Here is a 17,842-nt window from a genome sequence, read left to right as displayed (position 1 = left end):
CTTCTTCTAGCCTATTAGTTTTGTTTGGTACCCTCTTGCTCATCTGGTAATTTATCTAGATGGGATAGCAGTATGATGAAGTGTGTAATATATTAAAAAGGTCTTTTAGTTAACCAGGGCCACTACTAAAGAATACCTCTCTCTGTTGATAATGTTTCAATATACGGATTTAGAGTTGGTCATTCAAACTGTAAGTAAGTTACATGTTTACATTTTTTCCAAGCTGAGACCATTTTCTTAAATCAAGACTTAGAGGAAAAGAATGAGAATCAGGAGAATGATGATGAAGAAGAAGATAAATTGTTTTGGCTGGAAGCCTGCTACAAAGCATTAACGTGGCATAGAAAGAATAAGCATGTGCAGGTTGGACTCTTTCATAAATTTTGTAGTCGTTCAAAATTGTTTGTTCAATAATTTATTTTTTGACAGGTTTCTTTTTTTTCCTTCCCTAATCCAGGAGGCTGCATGTTGGGCCCTGAATAATCTCCTTATGTACCAAAACAGTTTACATGAGAAGATTGGAGATGAAGATGGCCAGTCAGTAGTTTTGATTCTATATGATAGAAAATTTCAATCATATTTTTAATCAATCCACATGAAATACCATAACTGAAATTTTTATTGTTTGAAATATTTTTGATGTAGTCATTTATGTTTTAAGTGTTGCCACAAAATACTTGTGGATATATATTTTGATCCCATTGCCTTGGATAGTTAGTAAAAGGTGGTTTGTTTGAGAGTTATTACTGAGAGATTTAGAATCAAGAGTCATTCAGTAAATTATGAATCATCAAGAAAGAACCTTTCAATTTTCTGGCTAATCATTTAAAATGCCATATTAATTAATCTCAAGTGATAGAAATCGCAGAGCAGTCTGTGACCTTTTCTGTTGTGGTTACTAGCCAGCAGGTTGTCAATATCAGGAATTAGATGTGCTTAGAAGCCTCATATAGTGATTCCCCACTTGGTGTAGCAGTGTTGACCTCTCTTCTCTTGAGAGGGTTATATGTAGCTGTCAGCTCTTGAGGATGCTTTCTATGGGAGCACCATTTAAACCTCATAAGACCAGTCACCTCTCCCACAGACACACGAGTTCTGAGTATATCAGATTTGTTTCATGTCCATGAGCAACTGCTTAGATTTTTACTGTTGGCTCTGCATATCCTCTGGATTTTAAATTTTGAATGACTTACCTTGGAAATTTAAATAGTAATATTCTGCATCTCAAATCCTGACAGCCTGTCAGCAGAGTAACCTACTGCCAATCAGAAGGGAATTAATGACACAGATGCTATTTATTTAAACATCTATTTTGAATGGAAACAGTAAATTTTGAAAAATATATGTTAAACCAGCCTTCTAATCTGCTTTGAGCAATCTTTTAAAGAAATTAGGATAAGGTTGGTTCATGTTGCAGTTTATAAATTTCAGTTCATAGACACTAATTCCTCAGAATCCATAGGAGGTCATTAAAATAAATACATCATTAAAACATATTTATGCTCTACATTAAAAATTTCACTTTGCTTCATTATGACTTTTAATTTTTCATTTCTTGCTTACATCATCTTCTTTTTCTCACTTAATCTTTTTACCCTTAGCACCTCTTTATATATCTGCTGAGTCTTTTATTTTCTTCATCTACTGCTTATCTACTTTGAAGAAACAGAAATACTACTTTATTAGTAGTTCATGGATTTGAATATAACTTTTAAATACAAAACTGTTTAACTGTAATTCACTCCTGTGAGTAGAGGTGGCATAAAATATTGTTTATCTGCCCTTATTTGTTGTTAGAGAGATTAGATAACAGTAAGTGAATATTTGAGCTAATTATTAAAGAGATTACTATTCATATTGTGGTTGAATTTGTGAAAGGTTCCCAGCTCACAGGGAAGTGATGCTCTCGATGCTGATGCATTCTTCATCAAAAGAAGTCTTCCAGGCATCTGCAAATGCATTGTCGACTCTGTTAGAACAAAACGGTAAGAGATACACCATATTTTTTAATAAAAAGAAACACATTTTGTGGTATTTTTTAAATTATAAAAGCAATATATTGTAAAAACTTCAAATATGTAAATTACACATCTGATATATAGATATACTGATATATAGATAAAAGGATAAAGAAGAAAATAACATTTTGATGTTCTTCTTCTGGACTTCTATGTATGTACTTACACATGACTTATACAATATACTTTAAATTTTTTGGAGAAATGGGATCATATAATCTTTTATAAACAAATTTTACATTTCTTTTTTTGTGTTGATAAATGTAAATTCTCACATTATTGTTTTTAATGGTTGTGTAGTTTCCCAATGTATGCCTGTTTCCTATTTTGTAGTCCAGTTTCTTGTTGATGGACTTTTTTTTTTTTTTTTTTTTCTGTACGCGGGCCTCTCACCGCTGTGGCCTCTCCCGTCGCAGAGCACAGGCTCTGGACGCGTAGGCCCAGTGGCCATGGCCCACGGGCCCAGCCGTCTGCGGCACGTGGGATCCTCCCGGACTGGGGCACGAACCCGCGTCCCCTACATCAGCAGGCGGACCCTCAACCACTGCGCCACCAGGGAAGCCCTTGTTGATGGACTTTTAGTTTGTGTCCAGTGGTATTTTTTTTGGATACCTATAATAATCGCCAAATGGTCACATTTTCCCCCCCATTTCCTTTATACACTCTTCTTGTTATTTTCTGAGGAATGCAATGAGTGGAGAGATATTCACCATTATAAAATCTGCTAAAATTGTCCATTATAAAAATTAAAAAAAAATAGTCCTTTACATGTAAATCTTATAGCTTTGCATTATTAAGGAGAGAAAAATGGCTGTTATACCTTTGGAAGAACACTTGAGGTTTAAAATTGAGGCTCAGGCTGCTCTGATTCCTGCCCTCATAAACAGGAAATACTGCCAGAAAATCTTGGGAGAAAATTCATCATAAAGGCATTGGGACTTGGCAGCTCTTGAAGGATATTTTTGCAGAGAGAAAAATAGAGAAAAACACTGAAAGCTTGAAAGTAAGACCAGTGTTAGCATCAGCTTTTAGTAGAGAACCTGGTTAGAGTGAAAAGAATAAAGAAACCTCCTCATGCATGTTTCCTTACACTATTATTTAAGTCAAATCAAGAGAAAAATCACTTCTTTGTTTTCCTCCTTTCTCACTCTACCTCTCTGATGGCACTGAAAAGTCCATCATAAGAGGCTTGGGCTGGCAAGAGCCCTGAGAGTTAGCCAGGGGTTGCCTTCAAGGGATAAAGAGTCAGAGTGGCAGAAAAGGAAACTGCTCTTCTTTAGTCTCCCATCCTGTACTGTGCAGAGACCTGGATGGGGATCTCACTCTTGAAAATGAGCACTGGCCTTGGCTGTTTTTTGTGTGAGGCCCCTTAGGGAGGGGACAAACCCTTACCATGTACAAACCACATTGTGTTGGTGCTGTAGTTCTTAACTCCCTGGAAATCTTTGATATGTCAACAAAACAACCATGATTTTGTGAGATTTAAACTGCTTTTTTTTTTTTTTTTTTTTTAAGAAAAGGATTACTTTATACATATTGACACATACATGTAAGAATCCTGGAGACATTAGCTAAAGCTACTATAGTAGTACTCATTTCTGTAATTGGTCACCAGGTCATAGTTGGTGTACGTGTATGTGTATATGTATATATATTTAGTTAGTATCTATAGTTTCTGTTTTCATCTCCTCATTCCATATTTCCCATGTCCTCCGCCAGAACTTCAGTTGCTCCTGGTTCTGGAGTGACCCAAATCTTCATCCATGAAAGGTCAAAGTCCTCAGTCATAATGCTTTTTTTTGGTTGCTGTAGTTTTCTTTCTTCTTTTTTTGATTTTTTTTTAATTGAAGTATAGTTGATTTACAATGTTGTGTTAGTTTCAGGTGTACAGCACAGTGATTCAGTTATACATACATATATTCTTTTTCAGATTATTTTCCCTTATAGGTGATTACAAATATTGAGTATAGTTCCCTGTGCTATACAGTAGGTACTTGTTGGTTACTTATTTTATATATTATAGTAGTGTGTTGGTTGCTGTAGTTTTCAATTCACTTTTACTGTTGGGGATACAGGTATCAAGAGGCTGCTAGAGATTACCTTGGATCTCAGACAGTCTTCCTCGCCACCATTGTGTAGCAGTAACCTGTCTCCCCTTGGTAATTGGATCAGTAACATCAGCCGGGAGAGTAGCTCCTTTTTTAAACTGGTGGTTCAGTTCATAAGTAGCTTAAAGTGGCCAGGTAGATGTCACATGCTCTGTTTAGGTGGAACCATTGTTGTTTCCCCTGATGAAAGCTTATCCTGCTCCATGCAAGATGGTGGTATTTAGGTTGGAAGATGTACCGTTTTTACTTTTTAAAAATATTTTTTCTTGTGCTTTTTTCTTCATTTTTATTGAGATATAATTGACATAAAGCATTGTATAAGTTTAAGGTGTACAGCATTATGAAATTATTAGTACAATAAGTTCAGTGAACATCCATCATCTCATATAGATACAAAATAAAAGAAAAAAGAAATGTTTTCCTTGTGATGAGAACTCTTAGGAATAACTCTCTTAGCAACTTTCATATATAACACACAGCAATGTTACTTATATTAATCATGTTGTACATTACAGCCCTAGTATTTATTTATCTTATAAATGGGAGTTTGTACCTTTTCACCACTTTCATCCAATCCCCCCTTCCACCCCTCCCCCAGCTTTTGGTAACCACAAATTCCTCTTTTTCTATGAGCCTGTTTTTGAAATACAATTGACCTGCAGTACTCTGTTAGTTCCAGGTGCACAACATAGCGATTTTATATTTCTATACACTACAAAATGAGCAGCATGATAAGTCTAGTTATCATCTGTCATTATACAAAGATATTACATTATTATAGACTATATTTCCCATGCTATACATTCCATCCCTATGACTCCTTTATTGTGTAACAGGAAGTTTGTACCTCTTAAGTTCCTTCCCTCTCTTTCACTTATCCCCCACTGTTCTCTGCTCTGGCAACCACCATTTTGTTTGCTGTATCTATGAGTCTGTTTGTTTCATTGTTTGTTCACTTCTTTTCCTTTTTACATTCCACATATAAGTGAAATCATAGGATATTTGTTTTCTCCTACTTATTTCACTTAGTCTAACCCCCTAGGTCCATCATGTTGCTGCAAGTGGTAAGATTTTACTATTTTTCATGGCTCAGTAGTATTCAAATCTTCCATTCATGTATCTATGGGCACTTAGGTTGCTTCCATATTTTGGCTATTGTGAATAATGCTACAATGAACATAGGGGTGCATACATACTTTTTTCTTTTTAAAAAAAGTTTATTGGAATATAGTTGATTTACAGTGTTGTGTTAGCTTCAGGTGTACAGCAAAGTGATTCACTTATATATATGTAAATATATGTATTCTTTTTTTACATTCTCTTCTGTTATAGGTTATTACAAGATACTGAGTATAGCTCCCTGTGCTATACAGTAGGTCCTTGTTGGTTATCTATTTTACATATAGTAGTGTGTATATTTTAATCCCAAACTCCCAATTTATCCCTTCCCCCCCTTTGGTAACTATAAGTTTGTTTTCTGTGTCTGTGAATCTATTTCTTTTTTGTAAATAAGTTCATTTGTATAATTTTTTTAGATTCCTCATATATAAGTGATATCATATGATATTTGTCTTTCTTCATTTGTATCATTTTTTTAGATTCCTCATATAAGTGATATCATATGATATTTATCTTTCTCTGTCTGGCTTACTTCACTTAGTATGAGCATGTATCTTTTCGAATTAGCATTTTTGTTTTCTTTGGATAAATATCCAGGAGTGGAATTGCTGGATCATATGGTAGTTCTATTTTTAATTTTTTGAGGTATCTCCATACTGTTTTCCATAGTGCCTGCACCAATTTGCATTTCTACCAACAGTTTATGAGGGTTCACTTCTCTGCACATCCTCGTCAACGTTTGTTATTTGTGGTCTTTTTGATGATAGCCATTCTGATAGTTGTGAGGTGATAAATCGTTATGGTTTTGATTTGCATTTCCCTGATGATTAGTAATGTTGAGCATCTTTTCATGTGTGTGTTGGCCATCCTTAAATCTTCTTTGAAAAATGTTTATTAGGGTCATCTGCCCATATTTTAGTCTTGTTATTTGTTTTTCTGATGTTGGGTTCTATAAGTTCTTTGTATATTTTGAATGTGAATCCCTTATTAGATATATCATTTGCAAATATCTTCTCCCATTCAGTAGGTGGCCATTTCATTTTGTTGATAGTTTCCTTTACTGGGTAAAAGCTTTTTAGTTCGATGCAGTCCCATTTGTTCATTTTTACTTTTTTTTTTTTTTTTTTTTTTGCGGTATGCGGGCCTCTCACTGTTGCACTGTTGTGGCCTCTCCCGTTGCGGAGCACAGGCTCTGGACGCGCAGGCCCAGCGGCCATGGCTCATGGGCCTAGCCGCTCCGCGGCACGTGGGATCTTCCCGGACCGGGGCACAAACCCGTGTCCCCTGCATCAGCAGGCCGACTCTCAACCACTGCGCCACCAGGGAAGCCCCATTTTTACTTTTGATTCCCTTGCCTGAGGAGAGAGATCGAAAAAAAATATTGCTAACATCATTGTGAAAGCGCATACTGCTTATGTTTTCTTTTAGGAGTTTTATGGTTTCAGGTCTTCCATTTAATTCTTTAACCTATTTTGAGTTAATTTTTGTATATCCTGTGAAAAGGAAGTCCAGCTTGATTCTTTTGTATGTAGCTGTGCAGTTTTCCTAACACAATTTATGGAAGAGGCTGTGTTTACCCCATTGTATATGCCTGCATCCTTTGTTAGAGAGTAAATGAACATATACGTGTGGGTACATTTCTGGGCTCTCTAGTCTGTTCCATTGAGCTGTGTGTTTGTTTGTTTTGCCAGTATCATACTGTTTTGTTTACTGTTAGTTTGAAATCAGAGAGTGTGATGCCTCCAGTTTTGTTCTTCTTTTTAAGTTTGTTTTAGATATTTGGTGTATTTTGTGTTTCCATAAAAATCTTAGAATGGTTTGTTTTAGTTCTGTGAAAAATGCCATTGGTATTTTGGTAAGGATTGCTTTGAATCTGTAGATTGCCTGGGGTAGTTTGGTCATTTTAACAGTATTAATTCTTCCAATCCATGAGCACAGAATAGCTTTTCATTTGTTTGTGTCATCTTCATTTTCTTTCATTAGTGTCTATAGTTTTCTGAGTATAGGTCTTTTACATCCGTAGTTAGATTTATTTCTGATGCAATTGTATATGGGATTGTTTTCTTAATTTCCCTTTCTGATAGTTCGTTCTCATTGTGTGTATAGGGAACACAATGTATTTCTGTATTTTAATTTTGTACCTGCAACTTTACTAAGTTTATTTATTAGTTCTAATACTTTTTTTGGTGGCATCTTTAGGATTTTCTTTATATATATCATGTCATCTGCAAACAGTGACAGTTTTACGTCTTCCTCTCCAATTAGGATTCCCTATATTTCTTTGTCTAGTGTGGCTAGGACTTCAAATACTATATTGAATAAAAATGACAAAAGTGGGCATCCTTGTCTTGTTCCTGATCTTAGAGGAAATGCTTCAGCTTTTCCCCATTGAGTATGATATTGGCTATAGGTTTTTCATATAAGGCCGTTATTATGTTGAGGTATGTTCCCTCTAAACTCACTTTGTTCAGTTTTTATCATAAATAGTATGTGTCTTTTTGCATGATTATGAGAATGTGCTTTCACTTATACAAGTAACATTTAAAAAATCTTGTAGTTAATTTCAGAAAGATCCTGTTATCAAAAGGAATATATCTGAATGTATTGGAGTTAATGCAGAAGCATATACATTCCCCTGAAGTGGCTGAAAGTGGCTGTAAAATGCTAAATCATCTTTTTGAAGGAAGGTAATACATATTTCTGAGTTTATGTAGAATATATTAATTGGACCAGGTAGAATATCAATATTTTGAGCATAATTTTAAGAATAAAAGGAAAAACAAGGCATTTGAAGAGTGAAACATTTTGCAATATAATTTCATGTCAGTGATACATAGACTTATTTTATCTACATATTGAAAGGGATGATAAAGTAGAACTACGTTGAAGGTTTGCTTTTGTGCTTAATGCTTGGTGTTGACTATGTTTTGAAAAATGGCAGTTATATAGAACATAACCTTAAACAGTTTTTCAGATTATTGTGTTATGTGAAAGGTATAAAAGATAAAATCAGGATATGGCTTCTAATTGTTATTTTTAAGTTTACCTTAAATTGTGATTTTTATGGTCCTGGCAGTGTATGAACCTTTATATATGAGGCAAAAATGCAGTGGAATAACTGACAGTTTAAGATTTTGTACATTCTGGGCAATTAATGTTTCTGACTGTTTTCTCATATATTAAATGTGTAAATTTCCAGTCCTGGGGATTCAAAGTTAACTATGACATTGTGCCTGCCCTTAAAAATCTCCCTGTCTAGTTGGGGAGACTAATTTATAAACAGATAATTACAATACAGTGTGATAATTCAGTGGCAGGATGTGTAAAATCATAGGGTCTTGCTTAACCAAGCTAGGGTGACCAAAGGAGAGAGGCTACAAAGAGGGGATGTGTTTAACCTGGGACTTTAAAGTGGAAAAAAGGGACTATATGTCAGTAACCACAGACCCACGCAAAGTGAGGACACAGTTATGATATGCGGAAGTTTTAGTCAGTAGGGCACTGTGTAAAGCAAGGGCTGCCTCTATTAAAGTTTGTAGGACCTACTGAAATCTACATTTATTTATATGTAAAAGAAAGTATAGCTAAAATACCTTAGAGAAACCAAGACTTTAGTGCAAAAAATAATTAAGAATACCATATAAGAAGTCTAGTGGTGTTAATCTGGAAGAGGCAGGTAGTTATACAATAAACAGCTCTCTGGACTTGGCGGTCAGAGTTTGCATTCCAGCTCTGGCTCTGTCACGTTCCAGTGATAGAACCTTGATGTTTAACCTCTGTTAGCCTAAATTCTGTAGCTAGAAAATGCAAATAATAACACCTACTTTCCAGGGTTGCTGCCAGTGACCCATGTATAGATCAGAAGGAAGTTGTTAGTTCTGGGAAACTAAATAAAAGAATTCCCAGTTTACTGTAAATTTAACTTCTTGATGTCAAAGTTTAACTCAATTAGAATTTAAATTGTGTATGCTCATACTGCCGAATTCACATCAGCCTTTTCTGGTAAAATAGTTCTGTTTTCTCGTACTTGTTTCAACTTGGTGTTTATATTGGAATCAGGTTGTACTTTTAATAAGCATTTCAATATTTTATCTCTAGTAACACTTCCCTAGATACAATGGCAGCAGTGGCCCCCAAAATAATAACAGTTATGAGAAGTCATGAGACGTCATTATCAGTGCAGCTGGAGGCACTTCGAGCTATTTTACATTTTATAGTTCCAGGTAAGTTACATAACTGATTGTGGGAAGAGATGTCATTTTAAGTGGATTTTTTGACTTTTCATGAAATATCAACTTTCTAGGCAAAAATTAAAGGACCAGTTCCTGCCAGCCAAATGTAATATTTTCACTAGCCCAAAAATTAAAATAGAGGGAAAATGATGATGTGGAAGAGTCAGATAAATTTAGATTAAAATTTAATAAGAAACATCAATAATTTATTTCCAGAAAAAATAACTTCAGCATAGTGTGGAGCTTTACCTCCAAGGAGAGTGTCATCTCTGCTATTTCCTTTCTATTTCTGTTGACCTTACCAAGTCCAAGTTTTTTTGTTTGTTTTTTTCCTGTCTGAATTATAATAATACCCAATTAATTTTCACACTTCCTCTTTTGCCTCTTTCCAGTCCTTCTTTTACTCTGCAGTTGAATTAATCTTTCTCAAATATAACCATGTAGCTTTTACTCATGAGCCACAATAGTGTCCATCCTCCCCACATTTACTTCCTGCTTACATCTGTTATGACCTTATTTGTTCTCCAAAGCCCATTTCAAACACCTGCTCCCCCATTCATTCAGCACGTATTTATTAAGTGCCTTTTATGTTCTATATATTGTGATGACTGCAAAGGTCTGAAAGACAAGTAAAAAAAGACATGACTGTACTATTTATAGGAGCCTAGAGGTAGACAGATAGTTAATTACCAGACAGTTGCGAGGAGCTATTATAGATACATGTATTATAAAAGGCTATGTGAGTATTGGTGGAGGCACAGATAATTTATTCAAAAGAGTAGGCCAGAGACTGTGATATTTGAACCTGAGGGGTGAATAAGGCTGACCTCGTAAAAAGGCCAGGAAGGACATTTCAAGCAGAAAGAGAAAGTGCTCATGGTGTGGGGTGAGTGGAGCATGGTATGTGAGGAAAGCAGTCCTGGGGATAAATGTGGAAGGACAGGCAGAGGCTGAGAGGAAAGGGCCTTGAACACAACACTGAGCAATTTGTGCTTTTTTTTAGCGCAAGTCAATTCAAATTTATTTAAGGTGTTTCAAAATTGCAGTGTCATAACCAAATCTGCAATTTATAACAGTAGCACTGTGGTGTGGAGAATGATTGGCGGGAGGGGAACCTCCTGCAGGGAGATTAGGCTGGAGGCTGTGATAGGTGAGACATGGTGGGGGCCCAGCAGAGAAAACAGAGGAGAGGATGGATGTGGGAGATGTTTAGGAGGTACATTTGGCGTGACTTTCTGACTACTGAATATCAGGGATGTTATTATTATTTTGCTCTGTAAAAGTCCCAATTCTTTTGAAGCCCATTTCTTTTGGTCCTTTTTAAATGAAATCTTCCTAAATCTACCATTATCTGTAGTCATATGGTATTTTGTGTTTCTGAGTATAAGAGTATCCTCTGTGTAAGAGTATAGATTTTTTCAAGGAGAGGGCTTTCTTTAGTCATGCCTTTTTTTTTTTTTTTTTTAACCCCCTGGTAACTTGAACAAAAATAGCTACTCAATAAATTTTGAATTGAATCATGATGTCCCATTCATAGTTGTCATACAACTTTAGAGATATAATTTAACAGACATAGTTTTGCTTGAAAATATTATCATGAATTTTTTTAAACTTTGTAGATTGTAAAAAACAAAACAAAATCCTTTTGATTACCCTTAAAGTTGTCAACCTTCTTCTTTTGAGAGTGGATTTGAGTTTTAAAGATAACCAAAAGACATTATGAATCGTCTGTTAGTGAATAACATTCTTTTAGTTCAAAAATAAGTTTTGAATGTAGAATTTCTTTTATTGTTCTGAGATTGAGCCTGAAGCGACATTGATAGTCAGTAATAATTTAGATGTATGAAATGATGTATTTAAATGTTTTTTTATAATAATGTTTAGGTATATTAAACAGGTGCCCTTGAAAATAATTGTATAACTTTATGGTGGTACTTTATGTATGGAAACATATTAATAAACATGTTTTATAAGCATATCAACATATAAATACATTAGGTAAAGGCTTAACCATCTACTTTACTCTATGCTAACCTACTATATTACCATACCATACCACACGATACCATACTCTACCATGCTGTAACTATACGATACTATACTTTATCATTCTATATTATATCATTCTGTATGTCAATGAGTAACTATAATATCAGTACCCCAGTAGTTTTGAGGTTGAATATGATTCTGGTTTTGACATGCTGAAGTAGGTACTTATGTTTAGATGTACATGTATTAATTTATTAACTAGACCACATTCAGATTATTAATTGTAACAAAGATGTGCATTACAGCAAATGTGTATAATTTAATTCAGGGTCACATATTGCAGCTAGTATTACGTCTCTTAAGTTTCTTTCAATCTGGTACTGTTCACTTCCTCCTCTTTTATATAACAATAACTTATTGAAGTGATTGAGCCTGTTGCTTTAAAAAAATAATAAAGACCTGCTTATTTTAATAAAATAGCATTTGACTTGTTCTTTCTTGATTTAGTGGCAGTTCTAGAGGAAAAAATTCTTTAGGAAAAGACATATGCACATTGGGAAGTGTATAGAGGAAAGTGATTATGAATATAAAACCACATCCTTAAGAACAATAAGAGAAGCTGAATTTGTTTAATTTGGAGAGGAGATAACGCAGAAGGTTATGAAAGCTATTAAAACTCATTTATAGTTAGTAACAAATGTGTAAAGCTTTATTCAAAGTACTTTATGTATATAAACTTTTAAAATTCTAGTAGCAACCCATAAGGCAGATTCTACTTTTCCACCCCATTTTAAAGATGATGAAACTGAGGCATAAGATATAGAGATTTTAAGGTCACAGCTTATGTAACGGAGCCAGGTTTTCACCCTGTGCAGCCTGAATCAGAGTGGGTGCTTTTTAAAGACACATTTGTGCAATAAGTGTATGTGGAACAACTGTTATCCCTAAAGCACTATGCTTGGAACTCTTGGTAACCTAGAGATGATTAGGTTATGGATCCTGCCTTCAAAAAGTTCGCAGTTCAAACAATTTAAAGGACTATTATGTAGAAAGGAAATTATATCCATTCTGGATAGTAGAACCTCAAGTGATATAACAAAGACCAGAGATGAACTTTTGGGAATATTCATTTGGTCTTAATATAAGAAAGACATTTAATAAGTCTCCTTGCATATGACATGAAGATTTTACTTCTCAACAGGACTGCTTTTAATGGTCACATCTGCTTGTGATATAATGGGCAGCTTCAGCAATTAATGTGATCTTGGTCACTGAAAATGAGACACTGAGAGTTTAAGTAACTTGTCGAAGGTCATACAGCTGTAGTGAATGTCAGGACCTGTTTGAATAAATTTTAAAATGAGGACTGAAAGTTCTAGGAGGGTGAAAATCATGCCTGTCATATTCACTGTGGTATTCTCAGCATGTAGCAAAATCCCTTGCAAGTATTTGGCATTCAAATGTTTGTTAAGTAAATGAAGAGTTATATGCAGTCAACTTATAGTTTGTGTTAATACAAATTATTGAAGTGAAAGTTTAGAAGGAATTGTTTACTAATAATTATTTCTATAGTCATAGGTTTTAGAAATGTTATTTATTCATAATAATTTTACTTATATGTTCTATTGTATAACCAATATTTTTTGACTTCCTGTTTTTCCAACAGTTTTGGGTTAGTTCAGCTACAATGTAGCTGAATAAAGAATATGTTTTCTTTAAGTTACTTACTACTTTTATACAGCCTTAGAGGACTTTTAATAAAACTATATGCTCTTTACCATTACAATGCTGAAACTAAAAACTTTTTTTTTCACTGTTATTCCAGCTGCTTTTTTATGTCTACATTTCATATCTGACCTTTTTATGTTGTAGTCCAAGTAACTTTGATCTTTTCTCAAGTTGTCCATTGTTGCATAAAAATCTTCTAGCTTCTTGTAATGAGTACAGCCTATTCATACAAAAAAGAGATTGTTTGTTCCAGAAAATTCCTCCACCATAGTAACTTCTTGCTACTTTAAATTCAGTGAACATCCGCACACACTGTATTTATTTTACACTCAGTGATGAACTGTATTTAGAAATTTCTTAAAGCTAAGAGTTATTCTTTGGTAAGGAACCATGGATTAGAAAAAGGTATAACATATATATGTATTGTTGGGTTAATTATAATCATTCCTAATAAGTGACAATCTATTCAGCCCAAATTTTTATGAGAAAAACATTTGTTTATTTGTTTATTTTTTCATTTAGGCATCCCAGAAGAATCCAGGGAAGATACTGAATATCAGCATAAGCTAAATATGGTTAAAAAACAGTGTTTCAGGAATGATATTCACAAATTGGTCCTAGCGGCTTTGAACAGGGTACGTATAATATAGGTTTTCTGCCTTTATACTCTTAACTAGAATATGAAATTGGGGAAGTAGGGGGGCTTTTATTAGCTTAAGTTTTCCATGTTCCGTTTACGATGATAGTAGGAAGTTATATGTTTAGAGACATAAGATGAAAGTAGGGATGTAGGGGGTGAAGAGATGTGCCATTCCAGCTAAGAGAAGTGCACCGTCAACTACAGACTTTGACAGGCTCTTTTGATAAATCCATTCGAGTCTGTTCAATCAGAAAGAGAACTCTAGATGTGCACCTAAGCCTCACGAGTGCTGTCAGGAGCCATGACTGCTATTTTCTCTTTCTGTCCTCCTGGCTGTTTGTCTTTATTTTCTGGTCCCAGCCTGAAAGGTTCAGTCCATGAAGACACACAGGGCACACATTAAAGTCTTTTATGATTCCCTGTGCTTGTTTTCATTTTACTCCTTAGGGATAACCTCTGAAATGGCTCAGTGTGCATTGTTTTCTCCCAATGTTAGGTATTTACATATCTATGTACATTTGCAATAATATAATTAATAAATTAATAACCATACTACATCTGAAAAACGAGAAGAGGAGCATTATGTTTCTATTGTGCAGTGCAAAAGGTATTGATGGAATTAAGATGGTTTTGAAATTTAACATAAGATGAATTGGTTCTTTATAAAAGATATCAGAGTAAAGATGTAAAGATGTGAAGATTAGTTAATGCTTTCATGAAAGGAAGAGAGTAGTCAAAGCAATTAATGGAAATAATTCCTTGTGATTTAGTATACTTTGAAAAATGTCATGAAGTAATTAGAAGAGCCTGCAGAGAGATCTTCAAAAATGCGATTTAAACTGAACTTTATAATGTAATTGTTTCTGATATATTTGAGTCATTTGTACTCAGACCTTAATATGATTCTTGAGTATAGCCATGGGTTGAATTTAATTCCAGAAATATTTGGTGAAAATAAGTATATGGAAGGAACTGTGTTAGACACTGGGAAAACAAAAATGAATATGCTTTGTATCCTTCTGTAATGGATCTCATAATCTGGCTGGGCCATGCATAAAACATAAAACACATATTAGGTTGTTCTGTATTAGCACTTATGAGCTGCACTAGCTTTATGGACAGTACTTTAGGAACATAGAGGAGAGAGTAGTTAATTTTGTTCATGGTATGTGTTGGTGAGAAGCAAGAGGTACCAGAAAAGCCTTTTGGTAACTCTGATTCTGGTTATTCCATCTTTCCTAACATTATTGAATACGGGTGTGATAGAGTGGAAGGAGTGGGCAGTCAAGGGAGAAGTACTGTGCTTACTGCCATCAGTACTGTGATGCCAAGAAGATCACTCTGCTCCCAGGTCTTACTTTCTGTTGCTATATAATCCCAGGAGGAGTGGTTGAGAACCTCCCTACCGCTTCCTTTATTTTCCGTGCCACACTTGAGTAATGACACACAGCATCTCACTAAACAGTGACTGTCATTTGTGGGCAGGGCATTAAGGTCATGGGGAAACAGAAGTGACACTATTTATTTTAAAAATTCTCCCCTGTGTAATTCCCCTAATTCTTCACCATGGTTGAGAAAAAACGCTCTAAAAGATGAATGTATCTTTTTTTTAGTTCTAAAATTCTGTGATTGCATGTTTCACTCTGAATTAGTGTTACAAGGCATCAGAGATTTTAGGTCCAAATACTACTGATGTAATAAAATGAATTACCATTAAAAATAAGTCTATTCGGGGCTTCCCTGGTGGTGCAGTGGTTGAGAGTCCGCCTGCCAATACAGGGGACACAGGTTCGAGCCCTGGTCTGGGAAGATCCCACATGTTGCAGAGCAACTGGGCCCGTGAGCCACAACTACTGAGCCTGCGCGTCTGGAGCCTGTGCTCCGCAACGAGAGGCCATGATAGTGAGAGGCCCGCGCACCGTGATGAAGAGTGGCCCCCACTCGCCGCAACTAGAGAGAGCCCTCGCGCAGAAATGAAGACCCAAGACAGCCCAAAATAAATAAATAAATTTATAAAAAAAAAAAAAATAATAATAAGTCTATTCTTGGAGAGCAGACTTCCAAATAAGATAGAATTTGAGATTCAGCTAAGATTTACAATGTGAAGACTACTAAAAGTATTTATTAAAGTGAATCAATGTTTGGAGACATATATGTGTGTATGTATATATATACACATATAATATATATATACACATATAATATATATATATATATATATACACATACATATGTATGTGTAAATCCAATAACATTCAGGCTGAAGTTAAATGTCTGAAATATTGACATTCCATTTATGTTTGATCCTTTTAGCTTTTTCTGCACATGAAACATTCAGTCACCTGTTCTAGAGAGATCGATTTGCCCAGTGTTGTCTCTGGAGAACACAGTAGAAAATAGGACTCTCAGCATTTTGGTCACATCTGTGCTTTGTCTGCAGTGACACTACTGCTGTCTTCAGCCAGGGAACTTACAAAGTCAAACCAATCTTCTGATTAAATGGACACAAATCAAAGAGCTTGTGTGCTTCTCAAAAACCTTAAAGCAAAATGTACCCAGTTTAAATACTGAAGATATTTATTTCAACTGTAAATAATATGTAGTGAAAGAAAGAGCCTATTTGCAAAAGTAACAATAATAACAACAGCAAAAAGAAATTACATAGGAGTAAAGTAATAAAAGTGTATAAAACTACTCTAAAGAAAACTATGAAACAACTGAGAGTAAGTACAAAAGAAGAGTTGAACATAGGAAAATGTATATACTCTCTGTTTTGATAAAATTACTAATTTTTAAAAAATGAAAATTGATCTGTATTTATGAACCCTTAATAAAAATAACAATAGTATTTTATGGCACTAGATAAGCTAGTATAAAATTTTGAGAAAATTAATTAAATAATATACATGAATAACCAGTCGAATTTTGAAAAAAAGGCTAATTAATATGGCCTAACTCTAGTAGATTATCAAACGTATTATAAAATTTTAGTAATTAAAATGGTGTGACATTGGCACTGGAGATGGATCAATGAATCAATGAATCACATAATGGTGATTTAGGATATAGACTCAAATGCAAATGTTCAATTCATATATGATATTTCCCAACTACTGGGGAGGGAAATAGATTGCTTGTGTTGGAAGAACTAATTCTCTCACCATTGGAGAAAGCAAAGGAAGCTGCATATTTACCTTACTCATTTAAAGATTAAATCTCATGTGGATGAGATTTAAAGGTAAAAATGAATTTGGCATATAAACACATAAAAAGGTTCTCAAGTATGTACAGTCATTATTAAAGAAATGTAAATTTTAAAAAAGAAAAACCTTTTGGGGGAAATTTAGTAATATCTATCTAAATTAAAATGGACATGTTTTCTGACCAGCGGTTCCACTCTAAGAATTGATAATATAGATATACCTGTACATGTACACAAAGTATTTTTAAACAAGAATGTTTATTGTGGCATTATCTGTAGTAAGAAAAATGTGGTAACAAGCTAAATGTTTATGTGGTAATCATTAGTGTTGTTTGCCAAATGTTTTCAGTTCTCCACCTTCTGGTGATTTTGGGATAGTATTTATTGACCCTTTTGTTGTTAGATTGGATCATGTGTCTGGTTTTGACCAAGCAGTTGTAAGTAGAGGTTACATCTGTCATTTCTGGACCGAACATTTAATTGCTGGTGAGGCAGCTTACAGAACAGGGGTTCCCAATCCACAGGCAATGGAGCATACTGGTTCGTGGCCTGTTAGGAACCAGGCCGCACAGCAGGAGGTGAGCGGCAGGCGAGCGAGGTAAGCTTCATCTGTATTTACAGCCACTCCCCATCGCTCACATTACCGCCTGAACTCTGTCTCCTCTCAGATCAGTGGCGGCATTAGATTCTCACAGGAGCGCGAACCCTACTATGAACTGCGCATGCGAGGGATCTAGGTTGCACGCTCCTTATGAGAATCTAATGCCTGATGATCTGAGGTGGAGCTGAGGCAGTGATGTTAGCGC

The 17,842-nt window shown here is 34.9% G+C and overlaps 1 protein-coding gene across 7 annotated transcripts in view; it reads left to right on the top strand.

Moving 5' to 3' along the window:
- Window positions 1–17,842, top strand: part of LRRK2 (leucine rich repeat kinase 2) — a 142,494-nt gene that overhangs the window by 22,029 nt on the left and 102,623 nt on the right. For all 7 annotated transcript variants that reach the window (XM_081249269.1, XM_081249267.1, XM_081249265.1 and 4 more), the window contains exons 9-14: window positions 224–363; window positions 458–537; window positions 1,879–1,985; window positions 7,803–7,932; window positions 9,344–9,468; window positions 13,717–13,829. In XM_081249269.1, the coding sequence (XP_081105395.1) occupies window positions 224–363; window positions 458–537; window positions 1,879–1,985; window positions 7,803–7,932; window positions 9,344–9,468; window positions 13,717–13,829 (695 nt within the window). The remainder of the gene's footprint in view (window positions 1–223; window positions 364–457; window positions 538–1,878; window positions 1,986–7,802; window positions 7,933–9,343; window positions 9,469–13,716; window positions 13,830–17,842) is intronic.

Source organism: Mesoplodon bidens (genome assembly GCF_964165515.1).
Source record: "Mesoplodon bidens genome assembly, chromosome: 11".
Taxonomy (NCBI): domain Eukaryota; kingdom Metazoa; phylum Chordata; class Mammalia; order Artiodactyla; family Ziphiidae; genus Mesoplodon; species Mesoplodon bidens.
The sequence above is the reverse complement of the archived record's forward strand: the minus strand, read 5'-3'. Positions and strand labels throughout refer to the sequence as shown.